This window comes from Pocillopora verrucosa, chromosome 1 (assembly GCF_036669915.1).
Source record: "Pocillopora verrucosa isolate sample1 chromosome 1, ASM3666991v2, whole genome shotgun sequence".
Taxonomy (NCBI): Eukaryota; Metazoa; Cnidaria; class Anthozoa; order Scleractinia; family Pocilloporidae; genus Pocillopora; species Pocillopora verrucosa.
Window position 1 is genome coordinate 34,905,879 of NC_089312.1, and position 18,437 is coordinate 34,924,315.

Here is an 18,437-nt window from a genome sequence, read left to right on the forward strand (position 1 = left end):
TTCACACTAGTTCATTCTCACTGCGGCTCGTTCTGCGTTACCTCGACAGCAGGAAAAAAGAGGCTAACGTTTCTAAACTTTCTCTTCATCTCTCTTTACAGTAAATTGCCTCAAATGCTATGAATGCAAAGGTCCAGATGATGGTCGACCATACCCACAAGAAATGTGCGAAAGAGAGTCAACCATTATCACTTGCTTAAATCATTCACTTTGCGGCAGATACCTCCACAGGATTAAATCTGGGGCTTTGGTGAACGAAGTCGAGGCAAGATCATGTGTAGTAGATTGTAAAAGTATCGAGAATTCATGCCGGGCCATAATCCTTGCGGGTGGCAACTGCACTCATTCATGCTGTGACAAAGACTTGTGTAACGGTGGAAAAAGTGCAGCTGTGAAAGGATCGCAAGGGTCTTTACTCGTGACAGCAATGGCTCCTGCCATAGTATACTTATCTACGTTGAAAGAAGAGGGCTAACATTTTTCGAGTATTTCTTTTTCAACATAGCTCTATAATGTCTAATTTTAAGCTACACGTTGTACTTTCCTCTCAGAGATAATTTTTTTCAAGGATACACAAGGACAATAATCTCAAAGGCAAAGAGAATTAACAGCATTTTACTCGATTGACATTCGCAGTGTCGATAAACGACAAAACTAACTAAACGCGTTAATTAAAATGTGCATAATTCCAGAGACGCTTGATCAACCGTGTACATCATAGTTATGAAATGTTTCATATGTATAAATAGGAAACGTTGTGCTACAAAATCTGCAGATCAGCTTGTGAGTTGAGTCTATATGTATTTAAAACAACTTTCATAATTATCTGGCTTTGGAGTTTAGGGAGTAGTATTAATGCACTCACTATAATACAATTTTCGACGAATCACGGATAACTAGTATTTTTTCCTTTCCAAGGCGTCACGCGAAAAGAACAAGGCCTTTATGACAAAATAGAAGACAAGAGTATTGCAACTGCGACTTAAAACTACCGCAAAAAACTAGCTTTTAAACTACAAACGTTCTTAAAAATTCACAACCAAGCCCCAACAACACAGTCACAGATCAGCAATCGTATCAAGCGTTAAGGTTATATACCTAATATTTATTTTTCTCCAGTCGTCGATAACCAGTAGCAAGAGAAAATAATGGGACCACATTATCTTCTCTTTCTAGTAAGCATCTTGAGCATCAAGCAACAATCTCAATATGAAAGGGGCATATATAAAAGTTATGAAGGATTGTTATTTTTCATCTTTTGCTACCCTTTATGTACGGGAAGTAAAGACGCTTAGGAAACGTTCTCAACTATAAGTAAACCTGTCATTTATTGAATGTTTGATTAAGTTGATGCAACCTGACAGGACATCAGTGTGAATAACAGTATATTCACTGTTGAAGTGAGTCTCAGTGAGTTCTTTGTGCACAAATATGGAGGGGATAATGAGATAAAATTCAACTCAAAGATTGAGATTTTTTTACTAGCAACTCTATTCTTGTTTGTTTCAAGTCAAAGTGTTCTCAATAATACATTTAGGGTGTGTACACTTCAATTCTTCTTATCACTGAGACCACATTCATCGACACAAATGTTTCATAATTCTTACCTTTAACACCCATAAAATAGAGTTTCAGTGTTATAACCATTGAAAATAGTCCCTCGTTTTGTCCAAAATGCAACAAATGTTTTTTTCTTACTTATAAAACGTTCTCTTGGAAATCTTTTCACGACGGATACATCATACACACAAATAATTCCAATGATGTAGTTACTTTCTTTAAGTGGCTGTAAAAATTTAACTAATTATAACCATTACAATCTCCCCAGATGAGATTGGTGCATTTTGCTGCTTTATTTTTCACTAAACATTTAGCACAGTTGTAATTGGACAGTGTACGAAGCAGACATTTGGCCATAATCAGACAGTTGGCTGTAATCAGACACCTGTAATCGGACAGTTCATGAAGCCAATCATACCAAGTCCACTAAGCTAAATCTACCAATCACAGAATTGATTACAATAACCATAGCAGCAATCACTTATCCTGAAACAAAAATGGGGAATTTCCAAAATGTAGGAATTTTTTACTTTAGACATTGTCTCTACCGGCGATGTTTGTCCTAAATTTTTCTTTTTTGGGGGAGGAGGGAGAAGGAAATTGTAACGGCTATGATTTCTTGGTAACAGGGCTTTGTGTTGTCCAATTCTGTCTGTAATCATATTCGTGATTGACAAACGGATCTTCCGCCTCGGGTCGTCTGGTCTTTTTTTATCACTCGTATGATTACAAACCGAGTTGGACTCCACTCAGTCCTTTTGCCGTTATAAATATCTAAAGTCAAACACAAGCGATAGTAATGTTTTTTGGGTTTTTGAGAATCCACAAAAGTATTGTTAGAATCCAGTATGGTAAGACTGCAGGTCTGACATTACTTCCAACAGTGTATCACGCAACTTGATAGGAAACAAAAAGAAGAAAATAGATTGAGAAAGTGAATTTTTCTGTGTAGGTTTTTATCTGTTTATGTCATGAACCCCATGAGGAATGGAACTCCAGCCTTGCATTTCCACGCTCTAGGCGCTGACCTACAGAGATCTCAAGGGAGAGTTAGTTCACTACCACGATCTTCGTAACAGCTGTTAAAAAATTGCCCACACCTCCTTTCCCGCCTCCCCCACCCCTCCCCCTTTTTTTTTTCCAATTTTGGTAAGGAGAAAATCGGATGCCACAGCTGCCAAACATCTGCCCATGTGCGAACGTCATGCTAACTAGGTGGCGAGTTTTCAGGCGGTCAGAACCAACTTGTTATAACAAACCACACAAACCGGTAAGACAAGGTCTTTTTAGAGCGTATGATTTTTTCTCAAAACTGAATGATAAATTGACAGAATACCCGCACTTGAACAAGCTTTGTGTTCATAAAGTTTCGAGTTTTCCTTTTCCCTTCTTTTGTTTCTTTTCACAGATTTCTATGAGTGTTTCAATTTCCTTTCTCCCATTTTGCAAAGCGTTTGTTTCTCGTGATAAAATGTATGCAAAAATTTCAGCACGCTCATTGGCTGAGAAAACGTAAATAAATCCCGAAACAGCGCTGAAAGTTGAAATTGAGTGCAAAAAGTTGAAATTGAGTACAGTGAGTTAAAATTGATAGCAAAAAGTTGAAATTAAATCGATTGACAGGTACATCTCGAAAGCACAACAAAACAAAATGGCGGAAAGGTGAGGACAAAGTGACAACGTTTAATTCATAGTTTGAGGGATAATGACAAAAACAAAAAGACCGAACAAAGTAAAAACAATTGGCTAATAGTCTGGAAGTCTTGGGGCTTCCAAAGACGTTTCTGAAAGTATGAACCAGAGGCACTCGAAATCATCTGATTTCTTGTACAAATTTCGCGCGGGAAATTAGCGCGCGGCCTGCCGGAAATTGATTCCATCGCGCAAGCCTAACGTTTGACCACTGGTTAATGTAAGTATGTAGATTAATATCGAAGTTGAATGTTGAGCTTGCATTGGTCGTGGAATAAAGAAGAACGAAAAAGGCGCTGAACCTTTTTTCCCCTAAAAGCAAGAAGAGTTCAATGATCTAGTGGTAAAATCATGCACAGTGGGACTGAACATGAAGCCAACTGTGGATAATGCCATCAAAACAAAATTAAAGAATGCGTAAAAGCTAAAAGAACAGAGCAATAAAGGCAGAAAGTGTAGAAAAAAACAAAAACAAACAAACTAAGACCGCAAAAACAAAAAACAAAACAAACAAAAATTATGCGATGAAAGATCATGATTTTTTTCCCACAAGCTGTGGCCAATGTATTCTCAATCATTGTTAACCCGTGATTAAAGTTTACATCACTAACCTCTCCCTTGGCTGTTCGTGCAAGGTTTTGAAGCACTGGCAAAGAAATCTGATAGGGTTACAGAGACGAACGTTCAGAAATGTTAAATAAATTACAGCACCCAAAGAGAAATACATCTTGATTACATTGAAGCAAACTGACTATCTAACCATGTTTTAAAGACATTTCACATGGAAAAAAAAAACGTAATAATCATCGAGATGATGACCCATCAAAAAACAAGAAAAAAAAAACAAAAATTAAACAAGAGGTTTAGTAAGCTATGAAAGTTTACTGTTACTTACTGAGTCAAAGATTTCACTTGTTAAACTGTTCGGCTCCATGACGATGGACTGCAACAGTCTTGAGAGGAACAGTGACAAATCATATTTTATACATTCATGGAGACACTAAGAAATATTCTCACTTATTCAGAGGACTACGACGTTAAAAATGTAAGTGATACAATTAAGTGACCTGCTCTTTACAACAGAAAAGTGATATGAAGGGAATACAGAAGAACAATTCGTTTATTTACCTGGCAGCATTAAGGCTTAGCTCAGAATCACTTTCCCCTTTAAAATCAAAACAAAAACAAATCAAGCGACCTTGAGTGTTAAGTGTCATGAAAATAGATTATTCAAGCCAGAGACGTTTTTCAAAACGTGGGTTTGAGAAAATTTGGGACCTGCGTAACAATTCAGTCTACCAGCATCCAAATTGAAGTTCATAGAACGCAATCTCATCATTTAATGGAGCTAAGAGACCCCAGCTGTTATACATATGTAACTTGCAACATTTTCCATAAACCAAAAGTAAGTAGCTGTCGGTTTTGTGATGCATGAAAGCGTTGAGGTACGGACCCGAGAAAACATGCGGGAGAGCCTTTAGACGAAAACGCATCGATTGAGAAACTATTTATTGTCTTTAACCACCTCCACAACTCCGCTTTGCCGTAAAGTTTTGTTCATCCGCCGGCCCCTATGGACTTTAAGGTGCGTACGAAACAGCCATTTCCACTATACGCAAACTATCTTTTCACCGGTAGAAGCAATCAGTCACAGCTCTCACTTTCAAACCCGTAAGTAGTACAAATGTTTGGAGCGGTCTGTCATTTCTCTGCAGCTAGCGACCCACACACACAAGTTATACAAACACTGTATATCATCAGCCTTCACCAGCTAGTGACTCACACACACAAGTTATACAAACACTGTATATCATCAGCCTTCACCAGCTAGTGACCCACACACACAAGTTATACAAACACTGTATATCATCAGCCTTCACCAGCTAGTGACTCACACACACAAGTTATACAAACACTGTATATCATCAGTGTTCACCAGCTAGTGACTCACACACACAAGTTCTACAAACACTTTATATCATCAGTGTTCACCAGCTAGTGACTCACACACACAAGTTATACAAACACTGTATATCATCAGTGTTCACCAGCTAGTGACTCACACACACAAGTTATACAAACACTGTATATCATCAGTGTTCACCAGCTAGTGACTCACACACACAAGTTATACAAACACTGTATATCATCAGCCTTCACCAGCTAGTGACTCACACACACAAGTTATACAAACACTGTATATCATCAGTGTTCACCAACTAGTGACTCACACACACAAGTTATACAAACACTGTATATCATCAGTGTTCACCAGCTAGTGACACACACACACAAGTTCTACAAACGCTGTATATCATCAGCCTTCACCAGCTAATGACTCACACACACAAGTTCTACAAACACTGTATATCATCAGCCTTCACCAGCTAGCGACTCACACACACAAGTTCTACAAACACTGTATATCATCAGCCTTCACCAGCTAGCGACTCACACACACAAGTTCTACAAACACTGTATATCATCAGCCTTCACCAGCTAGTGACACACACACACAAGTTATACAAACACTGTATATCATCAGTCTTCATCAGCTAGTGACTCACACACACAAGTTCTACAAACACTGTATATCTTACTCGCCCTTTGAACAAATTTTGGGGATAACGATAAACGTTGTGAATGTTCCGATCGTGATTGTGTTGTGCTTACTATTTTGATTTCGATCTCCACCAAATCGTGACCATTATAACTCTGGTTCACATAACAATGCTAACAGAGCCAGCCATAAACAAAAGAACTGGAAATCATCTTACCCCGAATTGTCTGCATGAGGTTGCCAAGAATTCCTCGCTTTTTAGTGATGTACTGGAGCCCTGATATGTTGATACTAAGAATAACCATGAAAGTAAATTTTTAACTTCACGAAGACTTGTCTGGCCTACGTGATATGATATGATGATAAACTTATGACAAAATTAACTAGATGAATTTTTTCCAATTTGCTATATTGGAATCTTACTTGTGATCAAAATGACATCTTTTTTTTAATCTATTTCTTATCTCATATTTATCTGTTCATATATTTTTGTAAAAGCTACAGCTTCAACTGGGAAGAACGGCTACTACGGGTAGTTCGGACTACTCACTGAAATCAGATGATAAAGTCATATATATATATCTCGTCTGAACGAACGAGCTACGTCACACAGTGAGTTTATGAGCTTTATAAGTACGTTGATTCATGCATTTTACGATAGCTAAGCACATGTTCAATGAACCTTACCTAACATTATACAACGCCATCAGTATCAAATTTCTCATCTTAACATTTTTTCCTGCAGACGATCCACCCAGCACTTTCATAAACGTGTCAATCAATACACGCCCACTGTCTTTCGTTACCAGGAATTCTCGACCTTGCGCAGCAGCTGCCATGTTTGTAATGATTCCAACGAGAGCCAAAACAAACTGAAATTCTTCTGAGTTTTCTTTCGCTTCCTCTCCACCAGCGCAAGAGTCAAAGTAACTCTCAATAGTTCGTGATGTGATTTGAAGAAACTCTTCCGCTTTGTTCTGGATTTGAGAAAGCAGTAGCAACAAGCTGTCATTCCCTCCAGAAGGAATGGGATAAAGGTTTTCAATTTCCTTCTCTTTTTTAACGTTTAATCCATTTAAATTTAATGCCATCCAATTCTAATATCTAAGGCGCAAGTCTCAAGGCAAGGATTGCAATCAGGCCAAGGCCTTGTGCTCACATTTACCGGCCAATTTCTTAAGCCGGCGGAAAAATCTAAGTGACAGTATGGCCTTAATCGTTGTTGGAAAAAGTAAAATTAAAATAATTTAAAAATCCATTGGGGCAAGAAAAATTTGAAATCCTAAATAAGTGACTGCACTTTCCGAGGCATTTGCGACTCTAATGGGCAGAGCACTGGAGACGAGATTCAAAAATTCTAAAGGACCTGACCCTTGGAAAGCTCCGGGTCTATTGTCGGTTCAGGCAAGATCGGGTCCGCTACGGAATACTGTAAAGTAAAAATCTAAAAAGATTAAAGCTGGTAAGCATACGATTGTTCAATATAAAAATAACAGAAGTGAAGAGTGAACGAGAGAAGCCACAGCCACATCAATGAGAGCTGAAAACATGAAAAACTTGCTCACAAAAAGCTCCAAATCTAACAGTTTCTATATGCCTCTTAAGAGAAATACAAGGTACAATGTTAGTGCAAAATATAGCTTTTTGCCACACAGAATGAACCAAGATTTTTTACCAGAGACCTTGCATCATATTTTACAAATATCATCAACTTACCCCTCCAAGCAGGGAAGTAACAGACTCCTGCTGACGAGATACTCTCCATAGCAGAGTACAAACGGCTGCACCCATACAAGAACAATAATCAGATTGATCATTCATTTGTTGGCTTGCTTCTGACAGCTGACACTGAAATAAAGTTTTTCTTATTGAAATGTCCAATTACAAATATTTTAGAGAATCTTCACAGGTCAAACTGTGATGATTACATCTATCTGCATATTTACAATTTACAAACTTCTCTTGGCAAAGACAATTTAAACATATCTTCATCCCTTTTTTTTTCTCTACAAACTACTCGTTGGAGTCAGTTGACAAATTAGCCACTCAGCAGAAAGAGTTTTTGTTTAAGATTTTGGAATGGATTTAAGTTAAACCACAGATTCCATGGGATTTTTTACAATCCAAAGTGAATAAAAAAATGAAAAAACAAGAAAAAGGAAAAGAGAGGTTTGGAGTTAACTAATTTATATACATTACCTTTAGCACATATTTTTCCTAGAAAGAAAAAAGAAAAAGCAAAAAATATTGGAAAAACTGATCAGGAGCAATAAATACACTGTGTATGTTGATATTCAATTTTCATTGATTGAGTGCCCAGTAAATTTAACAAAAAGTTTAAATAAGCAATAATATTCAATAAAAATTAGAGTAAAATATTTCAAAGCTAAACATTACTTGACGCAGGTTCACAGTTTTCATTATGAAAGGTGTTAACATGAGAATGGTGTAAGGTAGGAGGAAATATTTCTCTTGTCTGAATAAAATATAGTTCTGCATGACCAACAAAATTTAGCCACAGAATTCTTGAAGATGCCCAAAATCAAAGATCCTACCTCTTAGGTCAATGGATTGCTTTTGATCAGAATATTAGTTGTGTACAAAAACAGATCATGTTTATAATTCAGGAGACATACCTCCTTATATCTCTCACCATCCTCAAGAAGGCTGTTATTTTGTTTCTTCATTGCCTCAATCTCTGAATCATGGTGCATTTTCATCTGATCAAGCTCAACCCTTAGCTTTCTGTTCTCTGCCTCCAAGACCTCAAGTTCTGATTGTTACAAATTCAAAAAGATCAAAACAAACTGTTTATTTCGGTCGTATTGTTTATGTTGTGCATCATATCTTTTTGTTTGCCTTCACATTATTTGTTCCTGCAGTCAAGGACTGAGTCTGATCATGGAATATTTAGCAAATCCTATGACAAAACAACTCAATGATTTGACCATATGCTCTTTAACTAGATGATAATTAGCTTCTTGTGATTTAAAGCCCAGAAAAAATTCATACCTTGCTCACAATGATCCAGTTTCTTATATAACCCTACAAGATCAGAATTTAAAACCTAGAAAAAAATTTGAGATAAATATAATCAACAACATTATATCCTGCAAGAAAAAAAAAAGGCAAACAATGCACATACTTTGTTAGTGCAAGAGAAATTCAGAGATGTAAGATTCTGGGGAAGCCAGTGATTAATTAAAAGGAAATTTTACCCTTAAATCAACAGCTGCTGGTTACCGGTCACCTCGCCACCAGGGAGACTCGCCACCAGCGAACTCGCCACCAAGGAACGATCTCGCCACCAACGTACTCGCCACCAAGCAAAGTCTTCTCGCCACCAACCATCAATAAAGAGATAAACTAGAATAAAGTAGTCGAGGAGAGTAGGATGTTCGAACGAGCACAATTCAAATCGGCCGATAGGTTTGTGCGCTTGTCTGTATTTAAATTATGACCTTCAGCGACGTGTTAGATGTGTTCCGTTCCTAACTCATTGAAATCAAAACGTATCGCGTTTGTCTTTTGCACGTAAGCAAGGAGAAATTGCAAAACTCGATGCGAGGAATAAAAACTTACTTCGGTTTCGAACGTGCTATCGACAACATACATTTCTAAAGTTTGAGTACAGACAAGCGAACAAACTTATCGGTTTCGAACGTGCTTTCGACAACATACGTTTATAAAGTTTGAGTACAGACTTATCAGCCGAACATCCTACTGTCCTCGACTAATCTCTTTATTGGTGGTTGGTGGCGAGAAGACTTCGCTTGGTGGCGAGTACGTTGGTGGCGAGATCGTTCCTTGGTGGCAAGTTCGCTGGTGGCGAGTCTGCTTGGTGGCGAGGTGACTGGATACCACAGCTGCTGGTATTTATGTCAAGAGTATTATTATAATTTTCTAGCCTATGTATGAGAATTGGATTCAAGTTTCTGGTTCTCCTAGGGTTGATAGGAGCAATAATCCCTTAAGAGTAGATCATACAAGCTACAATTCTTCATGCTCTTCTCTGCATTTGCTGACTGTTGGAAATGGTTCTTGCTTGACATTTTGATACATAAACTTCCATAATCTCGACTTTAAGTGAAAACACCAACAACATATATTACAATAAATAACACTTCACACTTGAAGGTAGCAAATGGAGATTGAAAATCTATTTAAACTTCAACTGCAAATCCTTAAAGCATTCTTTCTCTTTAAAGTGCAAGTTGGCTTGATTTCGCTTTCTAAAACAAAAATTACACCACATATTGAGAAAAAGTTTACCTTTGGCAAAAATTCCTTGAATTGCATAATCTCTGTTACAAGTTGATCTACATCTGCACGTGAAACCTTCAGAAAATGCTGGTTTCTGTCAGTCTAAAAGTCAGAATAAAAAAAAATTAAAATACCAATATAGTTATTATGAGAATCATACAAACAAACCAAAAAAAAAATAGATCCATGTACTTATCGATGCCTAATGCAAATATATTTAGCCAGCTGGCTAATGAAAAAAAATTTTACATTTTGAAAAAAACTTTCGGTCGAACCAGTTGAGGTTAATTTAAATTGCTCAGGTCTGTTTTTTAGAATTAGTCAAAACTCACTCTCTAAGGCCCCTGCAAGTGTGTTTTGTATGAAAGCTTATTTTGCTTTCATCAATTGGTTGCATAATTAAAGGTAGATCAATCAGAGTCTCACTCCTACGAATTAAATATTGCTTCAGTTTTCTTTCATTCAGAAAAAATAGGGAAGGAAACTTAGCCGGCTCTCATCTAACTGTATACAACACTGAAATCGACTGAAAGCAAGAATACTCGTTAACTACGTAGTCAAACTAGCAGTTCTCCCGTCAACACAGAGAAAATATCACTGATATATATACACAACTAAAATAACTAAGATTTCATTAATAAAGTTAATTTTCCGGAACAACTGCAGAATACCCTGTCACTTTGGTCCACTTCTTTTACATGCGTCGGGAGGCTCTGAAGATCGAGGCATGATACAATAAACGTTATTCTTATTCCATGACATGTAAATGATTGGCAAGGTATTCTGCAGTTTAGCCAATTTCCCAATGGGCAAGGAAAGCGAAATAAACTATCCGAGCAATTACATTATACCCACTTTCATTCCTTTGTCCGCCATTTTGAAACCCTTTCCACTGATGCTCAGTCCTCCTCAGCCAAAAAGGGTGTCTTTGCGTAACCTCGGCCCAGGGATTTCTTGGTGCCACCATCGACAATACTGACCGCGGGAAGAAATTGAGTAAAGGGGCTCACCCTTAGGCCAGAGCCGCAAACCTTTAGTTCAGCATCATCAGAGACCAGTTTTTCTGCTTGGCTGGTAAAACAAACTGGGAGTATCAACGACTTGGGTATCTTTTATCTCAGATTAAGATTATTTTCGTCTCAAAAGCTATTCTTTTTTACTTCGTTGCCAATACTAGTTCTTATCCTATGTGACCAAAGAATACGATGAAGGAGTCTGGGAACGATTGGGTCTGTTGGGAAAAAGGCTTTCAATCAATCAAAGACTTTTTTTCAATTTCGAATTCGAAAAGTTCCTCGTAGACACGCCTGTCGAGATTCAGTAAGATTTGGCATGTTTTGCCGCCCAGTCGTAGACTAACAGAAAAATAATAAGAAAACACGAAGCCAGGACAATGTTGAAAGATCGGGAATTTATCCGAATTTTTACGTTTGGGTTCCCTGTTGCAACGTGTACAGGACGCTATTGACATCACTTATCCTACAGTTGCAGCTTTATTGATGGACAATTGGGTTGTTTCTGTATCTGAGATTCTATCTAATGACACTTTTCTGATGCCCCAATAAGAGGCGAACGAGTCCGGGTTGTTCAACTGTTGAGATAAACACCTGAGCTAGATTACTTGAGCAACACGCTTATGAGGTGGAATTTCCGATATCAACAAGGATTAAACTAGATCCTCACTTGAACAGTAGGAGAGAATGAAAACCATCGTTGCCGGTCTACTGAGTTTACAAGAAGAAAACCTTAGTTCAGTGCTCATTTACTATCACTGAGTGTCAAAAGAATACGGAAAACTGAGTCAAGGGATTCCGTATTAACAAGGCAAACGATTGCAAAAAAATACCAAAGAGCATTCCCTAAAAGCGGAGAAAAACAAAAAACTTTCTCGTTCTTGCCAGTCTACTGGTGGTCACGAACTTTGTTCAAAGCTGGTTAAATATTACCACGTGCTGTTTGTCTTTCCAGTGATTTTTACCGTTTAAATACAAATTTATGCTAGCATTGAACAAGAATTAAGAAAGTACGTTTACTATCAAAAGTGAGAAAACCTTCTAGATACCAGCGAAATGGCCACATGTTGTTTTTTTTGTTCAGAAAGCATTTGACCCATTGTTCAAAGCTTCAATCTCAATTTCTAACTTCCATATTCACAGTCATCGCCACATATTATTTCATGAATATGAAGCCACACATTCCATTGAACTTTTTATTCTTTCTCGAAAGATCCAAATAAATACATGATGACCTTGAACTTAACAACAAGCCACCGAAGGTGCATGCGTATGTACGCGTTACAAGTATTTTACAAATCTACAACAATCTAATCTTTCAGATGTCTAAATTACAATCTTTGAAAATGATTAACACCTTCACGTCACCGAACTACATTTTATCTCAGTCCCACAAACGGGACAAGTTAGATTACACTCGACCACTCGGACTACTTTCAAGGTAAGACCTGAATGAAACCTTTAAAAACCATCTACAATCAACACTCGAATACGATAAAACACAAAATGACCACTTATAAGCGTGCGCTTCACTTCATTCCAATTCGGTAAAAACAATAGCAAATCAACGACCATATGTGTTTAAAATTAGAGTCAACTCTAATTTGCCAAATTCTAAATGCTAACCTTAATTTTTCAGTTAAATGCACTAATCCAGGTACATCTAGTTTTCAGTGAAAAAAACAAGAAAATAAATTGAAAAAATTTAAGAAAGAGTCATATCCTGGCTTTACATAAATAATTCCTGTAGAAAAATATGAAAAACATCCTTTCCACATAATGGAAATATTTTCTCAATGATTGTTCACATTATTTTTCTTTCTCTCTTTCAGGCGATGTAAACTTCAAAGAATGCATCTAACCCTAGCTTTACTGGTAAAATGTGTACGTGTGGGAATGAAAGATCATTATCTCCTGAAACCTTCAACAAAAAATAAGGTATATATTATTTATTCCTTGAATCGCTTCATAGTTGCAAAAATTAAGCAAATGCCCAGTTGCAATCGCTGTGAAGAAACTCTGTGTTTATGATATCCCACAACACAACAGAACACCATCAACAAATTCAATACCTCTTTAAGGTAGGCAGTACGGCTCAAAAAATACACTTGATACTTAACCCTGTGCAGGGAAAATTGCAGTTCAATCAACTGAGAGCAGGATGCGCTTACAATGTCTACGTGATTAAATTATGTACTACATGTGCAGACTGGGCAAGATCAAATAGATAATTTTGCGAGTTTTTACATTTCAAAAAATATGGATATGCGTATGGACCTCAGCTCGCAAACACTCGACCGCAAATCTGACCAAATTGAGACAACGTCCCGCCCTTTTCCATTAAAAAGAGGGAGTGATCTAAAAATGGACAGAGTTGTTCTTAATAGTACTGCCACAAACCACTTATGACGCTTACTCATTCCTTTCCATCAATATCAGCAAGAAACATCAGTGAATCACGCGGTTGTGAACTGAGGTTCATCTTTAGTCAGTGTTGCAAAGGAATCCAAATCTAAAAGCTTGACTACCGTAGGATCAATATGTCTTTCTACAAGCAAAGAGTCAAGCAAAAAACAACAGGCAAGAAAAGGTCTCATTTACTTAGAGTTAGAGTCCCATTTCTGAAGGTGGCGGAGGCTCACTGCTACCTTCCCCTCCAGAGAGTGCACTTGCTTCAGCCTCTTGAGCCTGCATCTTACGCCTCCTGCTTCGCCGCGCTCTCAGCTTCTCCTGCAAGCCTTGCTCTACACGAGTCTTGTTTAATTCTTGCTGCTTCTCGAACTCTGCCAGCTCCTCTTCGTGTTGTTTCTTTAGTTGATCAATGTTACCAAAGAGATCTTCTTGGTTTGGAGGAGGAGCAAGTTCAGACAAAGGCACAGGTTTGGGCGGGGCATCAGCACTGTCTTCCCCAGCTTCTGCCTCAGCTGGTGCCTCCCCATCTCCAGAGGGTGGAGCCTCTGCAGGTAACCCTTCTTTATCCTCTGGCTCAGGAGCCTGATCATCTCCCTCTTCTTTGGCAACTGCTCCTGGTTTGGCAATGTCAGCTTCTTCAGCAGAGGAGTCATCACCTATGAATTCATCTCTCTTTACTTCCATCTGATCAAAAAACAAAATTACAAGGTAACCATTGAATTTGAATGTTAAGAAATTATGAGGACATATCTTTTGACCCCAAAAATGATGAACATGCTGAAGATCTTTGCAATGAGATACTAAAATGTTACCACTGCATTCTGCCTTGATAAACAGTTACAGCTTTGAAGAGTGAAAAAGTGAATTTTTATGCTGCATTTTCTATCATTATATTTGCATCATCTAATCATTGCCATAATTTATGCAAACTAAACAAACCTTGCATAAAAGCCAATGAGAGACCATTACACCACAGAACATGCAGTTTTGCTGCCATAAACAAGTACATGTAAATATTGCTACTCTACTGGATGGGACGACAGTCCATTTCAAGTTCTCCTAACATTTTGTCAGTTCTCCTTGACAGTTGCAGCCACCTATTTATATTCCTCTCCGACAAGAATCATCACAAGAGAGAAGTGTCTTGCCAAAGAACACAATAAAACATTAATTAACCCTGCATGATGAGAACTCGAGCCTGGACCTTTGGATACAAAGTCTTGCCCACTGACAATTAGGCCAACTTATCTATTACACTAAGGAGAATTTAGGTATAAACCATTGAACCTGCACATGCTGCATACCTCCAGTTCAACTCCAAGTTTTTCCTTCACTTTACTTTTAATCAGATTCATTCTTTCCTCTTTCAGTTCATAGTACTTTTCATGGAATTCCTTCTTCACTTCAGCTAAGTCTTTAGAGATGGTTTCCTCAACAACACGATTAACCCATTGAAGAAGGCTTGAACATTTGGAGAAGATTACACAAAGCACATTATATGTCTTCTGATAACTTGCTGGCACATTGACATCATTGAAAATTGAGTTTGTAATGGCCTTCAAAACCTATAACCAATGAAACAATAATTGATGATCTTAGTAAACAGAATGGGAAATTGCCTGTTATAATGTAAAAATATATATACTCCAATCAATTAACTTTAAAGAATAACACTGTTCAGGTCATGTTTTATTCATCTCTTGAAAAACCCTAATATTTCACTCATGAACAACAAATGAGTGGCTGGGCTACATTTTTCCAAAATGAACAATGGAAAAAATGTCTAATGTAGTCATGGCCTTGAGTTCCAAGTTGACACATTTTTGTCTCAATTGCCAACCTAGCACTTAACTGTGTCCCACTGCATGTACATGTACATAGGATGTGCATATATTATGGAGTGCAATCTTTCTAGCTGACTACTCACAATAAGACAAAATTAAACCCCTAAATTGATGTATCTTCCCAAAGGGTGCATACATTAGTAAATGCAAGTGGGTGGTGTAATCATCAGAAATCAATGACAAACTAGGGGTTTATATATCTGTTATTCACATTGATATCAAGAGCAATTATTTCTAACCTCCAGGTCTTCTGGAGTGCAGTAAGGAGCAGTCACTGGTTTGAGGCTCCCATAAGCACTAGAGATGTTTTGAATTGCTGCAATAATGTGATTTCTTGTTTCTGCAACCATTGTATATTTGACCTGAGGGTAAAGAAATAAAAACATTAGTGATTATCAAATTAGCCCATGAGGAACATGTCAAGAAATTTGAACATCTATTGGAATTGACTCAATTTTTAGTATATCAAAATTCCAGAAGCATAATTTTATACATGAATGATGATATACAATGAATGAAATATGATATACAGACTAAAAGTAACATTCTCACTGGCCATTTGTTTGTAGCCAGTCTACAATTATTTATGGCTAAATCCAGTTTTTAAGTCAAATGAGCTCATCTGTCAATAGAATAATACTCACCACTGGAAGTGTAACATTATGCGATGAAATCTGTGCCCAGCGCCGGGCACTCCAACTGAGTTGCTTTGTAGCATGAGTAAGATATACACTGGCACCATGCCAGCGAGTATTTGCAGCACTGATTCTTGTTTTTCTTTCTGCCAGTAATTCAAGCTCCATTTCTAACTTCCATTCCTTGTCACTACCATAAGAATCATTGAAAATGCGGCCCAACAACTCTTCTTCTTTATTTCTCAAGCTCTGTAGCTCATCTTGATCCTTCTTTGCAGATATTACTTCATTATACAGTTTCTGATATTGTTGTTTCAGGCTTTCAAGTTCTTGCTCAGCAATTTCTTGCTTATTTAAAGCTTCCACATACTCGCTCCGTTCTTTAGCTACCTCTGCATTTAGTTGATCAGCACTGACAAAGAAAGACCGCACATTGTATGCTGCACTCACATCTACCACATCCTGGTACTCTTTGGCACTAGTAGGTATAAAAAGAAGGAAAAAGTTCAATTGATTTATAATATGTATGGAACAACAACAACCTGGCAATGCTTATTTACTCAGCCAAATTAATACTTTCATTAATAAATCAAATATGTTCAAGCAATGACATTGACCCCAGCTATGGACATTCATATTGAACTTAAAATGTCTCTTTTGCTAATATTCTTAATAAAAAAACATTCCATCGAAAATTTTCAACTCCACATTCAAATCAGTCATTGTCAAGTCCCCTGCATGGCATCTTACAGCACTATGGGATACTGAACATGGTCTTGTAGAAATCCTTCAATATCATCATCATCATCATTATTATTACTAATTTATTATAATGATTATCATTTTTTAATTAAGTGCTTGTGAAGTATTCATAAAGAAAAATAAGTAGACAAAAATTTCATAAAATTCAACATGACTCAGAGCATAATCAGAGAAACATAACCTGATCAAATTCAGACATTTCTATATCATTTCTTGCAACTGCAAATGCTACGTGGAAATTCCCAATTCCCACCCCTCCCATCCTAAAATTTTGAAAAAGAGTGGGGGGGGGGGGGAAGGCAGGCAAAGTTAGTCTACTTACTGGTGATGTAATTTTAAGTACTAAGTTGTGTCATACTATATACAGAGTAGAACCCGATAATATTATAAAGATCGAATGTGTACAGCTGAAAGGTGCTCATGGCATCAACGAATTCAGCTACAGTAATTGTGTGTGTTTACGGTTGGGACCGTAATTATTTAAATGAAAACAAAAAAAATGGAAATATAAAATTCCTTTCCACTCACGTTTGAGCCTTGAGCTGTTGAACTTTCACAGTATTCTCGGAAAGTTTTTTGTACAATTCCACAAGCCGCGCATGTTTAATTGGATATTCATTCTCAGCGCCCTTTCCTTCCAAGGTCTGTATTTGATTTTCTACCTCCACGAACTCTCTCAACACGTCCTCGCTGAAATTCGGCTTCTCGCGTTCTTGGTCCTCTGCTGGTTTTTCGTTTCCTTCAGTGTTGCCTTCACCTTGAGTCGTCGTTTCATCTGGAGCCTCTTCGACCTTCTCAACTTCATCAGCTACTACTGTTGTTACAACCACTGGCCCTTCACTGTCTTTGTTGTTATTTGATTGAAGAGCTTCTGTTTCTTGCGCAGGTTGCTGGTTTTCGATTTGAGCCGGCGCATCTCCACCCGGTGCAGTTTCAGGACGACTTTTCTTGGATTTTGCACTACTTGAGCTGCTACTACTTGAGCTGCTACTACTTGATTTCGCTGAATCTTTCCTCTTTTCTTTAGGAGTTTCTTGTCGTATCACCTCAGGTTGTGGTTGATGCTCTTGTTCATTTGGTCGGGGTGATTCTCTCTTCACGTCACCATTACGAATGGCGTTCTGTTCAGGCGCGACAACTTGCGATGATCCACAGCCCATGTTTTTAACTGATATAGACAGTAAAAGTTCCGCGTTAAAGGATCATTTCATTCAATATCTTGTTTACCCTACAGGCAACACTCTAAATATTATCAAAGGTCACGTAACTTGAAATGTCAGTTCGTTCAGGAGATTTGCAGTAAGACAACAAAATTAGCCAAATTTTAACTAAACCACAAGTTTTAGACCCTCGTGCTACCTTTTTGTTTTTGATATTTTATAGATATATGTTTTTTTTCAAACCAAAGTCATGTATGTACCTATGTAGATGAAACTGATTTTGATCGATTATTACGTCTGTTAAATTCATTTAAACTGCACAAAAAAATCTTTCATCCGTTCGATCACGTACCAATCTATGCAGTGATGGTAGGGCTCAGACGCTCACAATGCCTTCATAGAGATTGATTTTGCTATTTCTACGACCGCTGCTTTCAGTCTTGAAAGAAGATTGACGAAGATTTATGTAGAGAAAACTTCGCTGCGAGTGTCAAGACAACCATACAAGATGGCGATCATCTTATTTAGAAATCCGT

The 18,437-nt window shown here is 37.6% G+C and overlaps 2 protein-coding genes across 4 annotated transcripts; both read right to left on the reverse strand.

Moving 5' to 3' along the window:
* Positions 1 to 2,319: 2,319 nt before the first annotated feature.
* LOC131784224 (heat shock factor 2-binding protein-like) lies at positions 2,320 to 10,944 on the reverse strand. 2 transcript variants are annotated; one of them, XM_059101024.2, is made up of 12 exons: positions 10,931 to 10,944; positions 10,085 to 10,177; positions 8,825 to 8,879; positions 8,449 to 8,585; positions 8,012 to 8,029; positions 7,529 to 7,660; positions 6,500 to 6,789; positions 6,030 to 6,103; positions 4,381 to 4,417; positions 4,148 to 4,205; positions 3,864 to 3,911; positions 2,320 to 2,456 (listed from the first exon to the last, which is right to left on the reverse strand). In XM_059101024.2, exons 1-12 carry the CDS (start codon positions 10,934 to 10,936, stop codon positions 2,397 to 2,399), a joined length of 1,008 nt encoding a protein of 335 aa, XP_058957007.2. In that variant the 5' UTR covers positions 10,937 to 10,944; the 3' UTR covers positions 2,320 to 2,396. The 2 variants fall into 2 exon arrangements, with proteins under 2 accessions (XP_058957007.2, XP_066023589.1); XM_066167492.1 differs by lacking the exon at positions 2,320 to 2,456 and adding an exon at positions 2,525 to 2,588.
* A 1,326-nt stretch (positions 10,945 to 12,270) lies between these two features.
* Positions 12,271 to 18,437, reverse strand: LOC131784229 (uncharacterized). Of its 2 annotated transcripts, none has more exons than XM_059101027.2 (6): positions 18,295 to 18,437; positions 17,270 to 17,909; positions 15,989 to 16,457; positions 15,584 to 15,706; positions 14,805 to 15,065; positions 12,271 to 14,184 (listed from the first exon to the last, which is right to left on the reverse strand). In XM_059101027.2, the coding sequence occupies exons 2-6, from the start codon at positions 17,899 to 17,901 to the stop codon at positions 13,696 to 13,698; spliced, it is 1,974 nt and encodes a 657-aa protein (XP_058957010.2). In that variant the 5' UTR covers positions 17,902 to 17,909; positions 18,295 to 18,437; the 3' UTR covers positions 12,271 to 13,695. The 2 variants fall into 2 exon arrangements, with proteins under 2 accessions (XP_058957010.2, XP_058957009.2); XM_059101026.2 differs by having other exon boundaries at positions 18,254 to 18,431.

Excerpts from the sequence above, each read along its gene's own strand:
- LOC131784224 (XM_059101024.2), bottom strand. Across the intron at positions 4,206-4,380 it reads CTAAGCCTTAATGCTGCCAG|ACTGTTGCAGTCCATCGTCA; the intron begins GTAAATAAACGA and ends GTTCCTCTCAAG. Across the intron at positions 3,912-4,147 it reads CAAGTGAAATCTTTGACTCA|ATTTCTTTGCCAGTGCTTCA; the intron begins GTAAGTAACAGT and ends TAACCCTATCAG.
- LOC131784229 (XM_059101027.2), bottom strand. The coding sequence starts at position 17,901 with ATGGGCTGTGGATCATCGCAAGTTGTCGCGCCTGAACAGAACGCCATT. Across the intron at positions 15,066-15,583 it reads GCACTCCAGAAGACCTGGAG|GTTTTGAAGGCCATTACAAA; the intron begins GTTAGAAATAAT and ends CATTGGTTATAG. Across the intron at positions 14,185-14,804 it reads AACTTGGAGTTGAACTGGAG|ATGGAAGTAAAGAGAGATGA; the intron begins GTATGCAGCATG and ends TTTTTTGATCAG.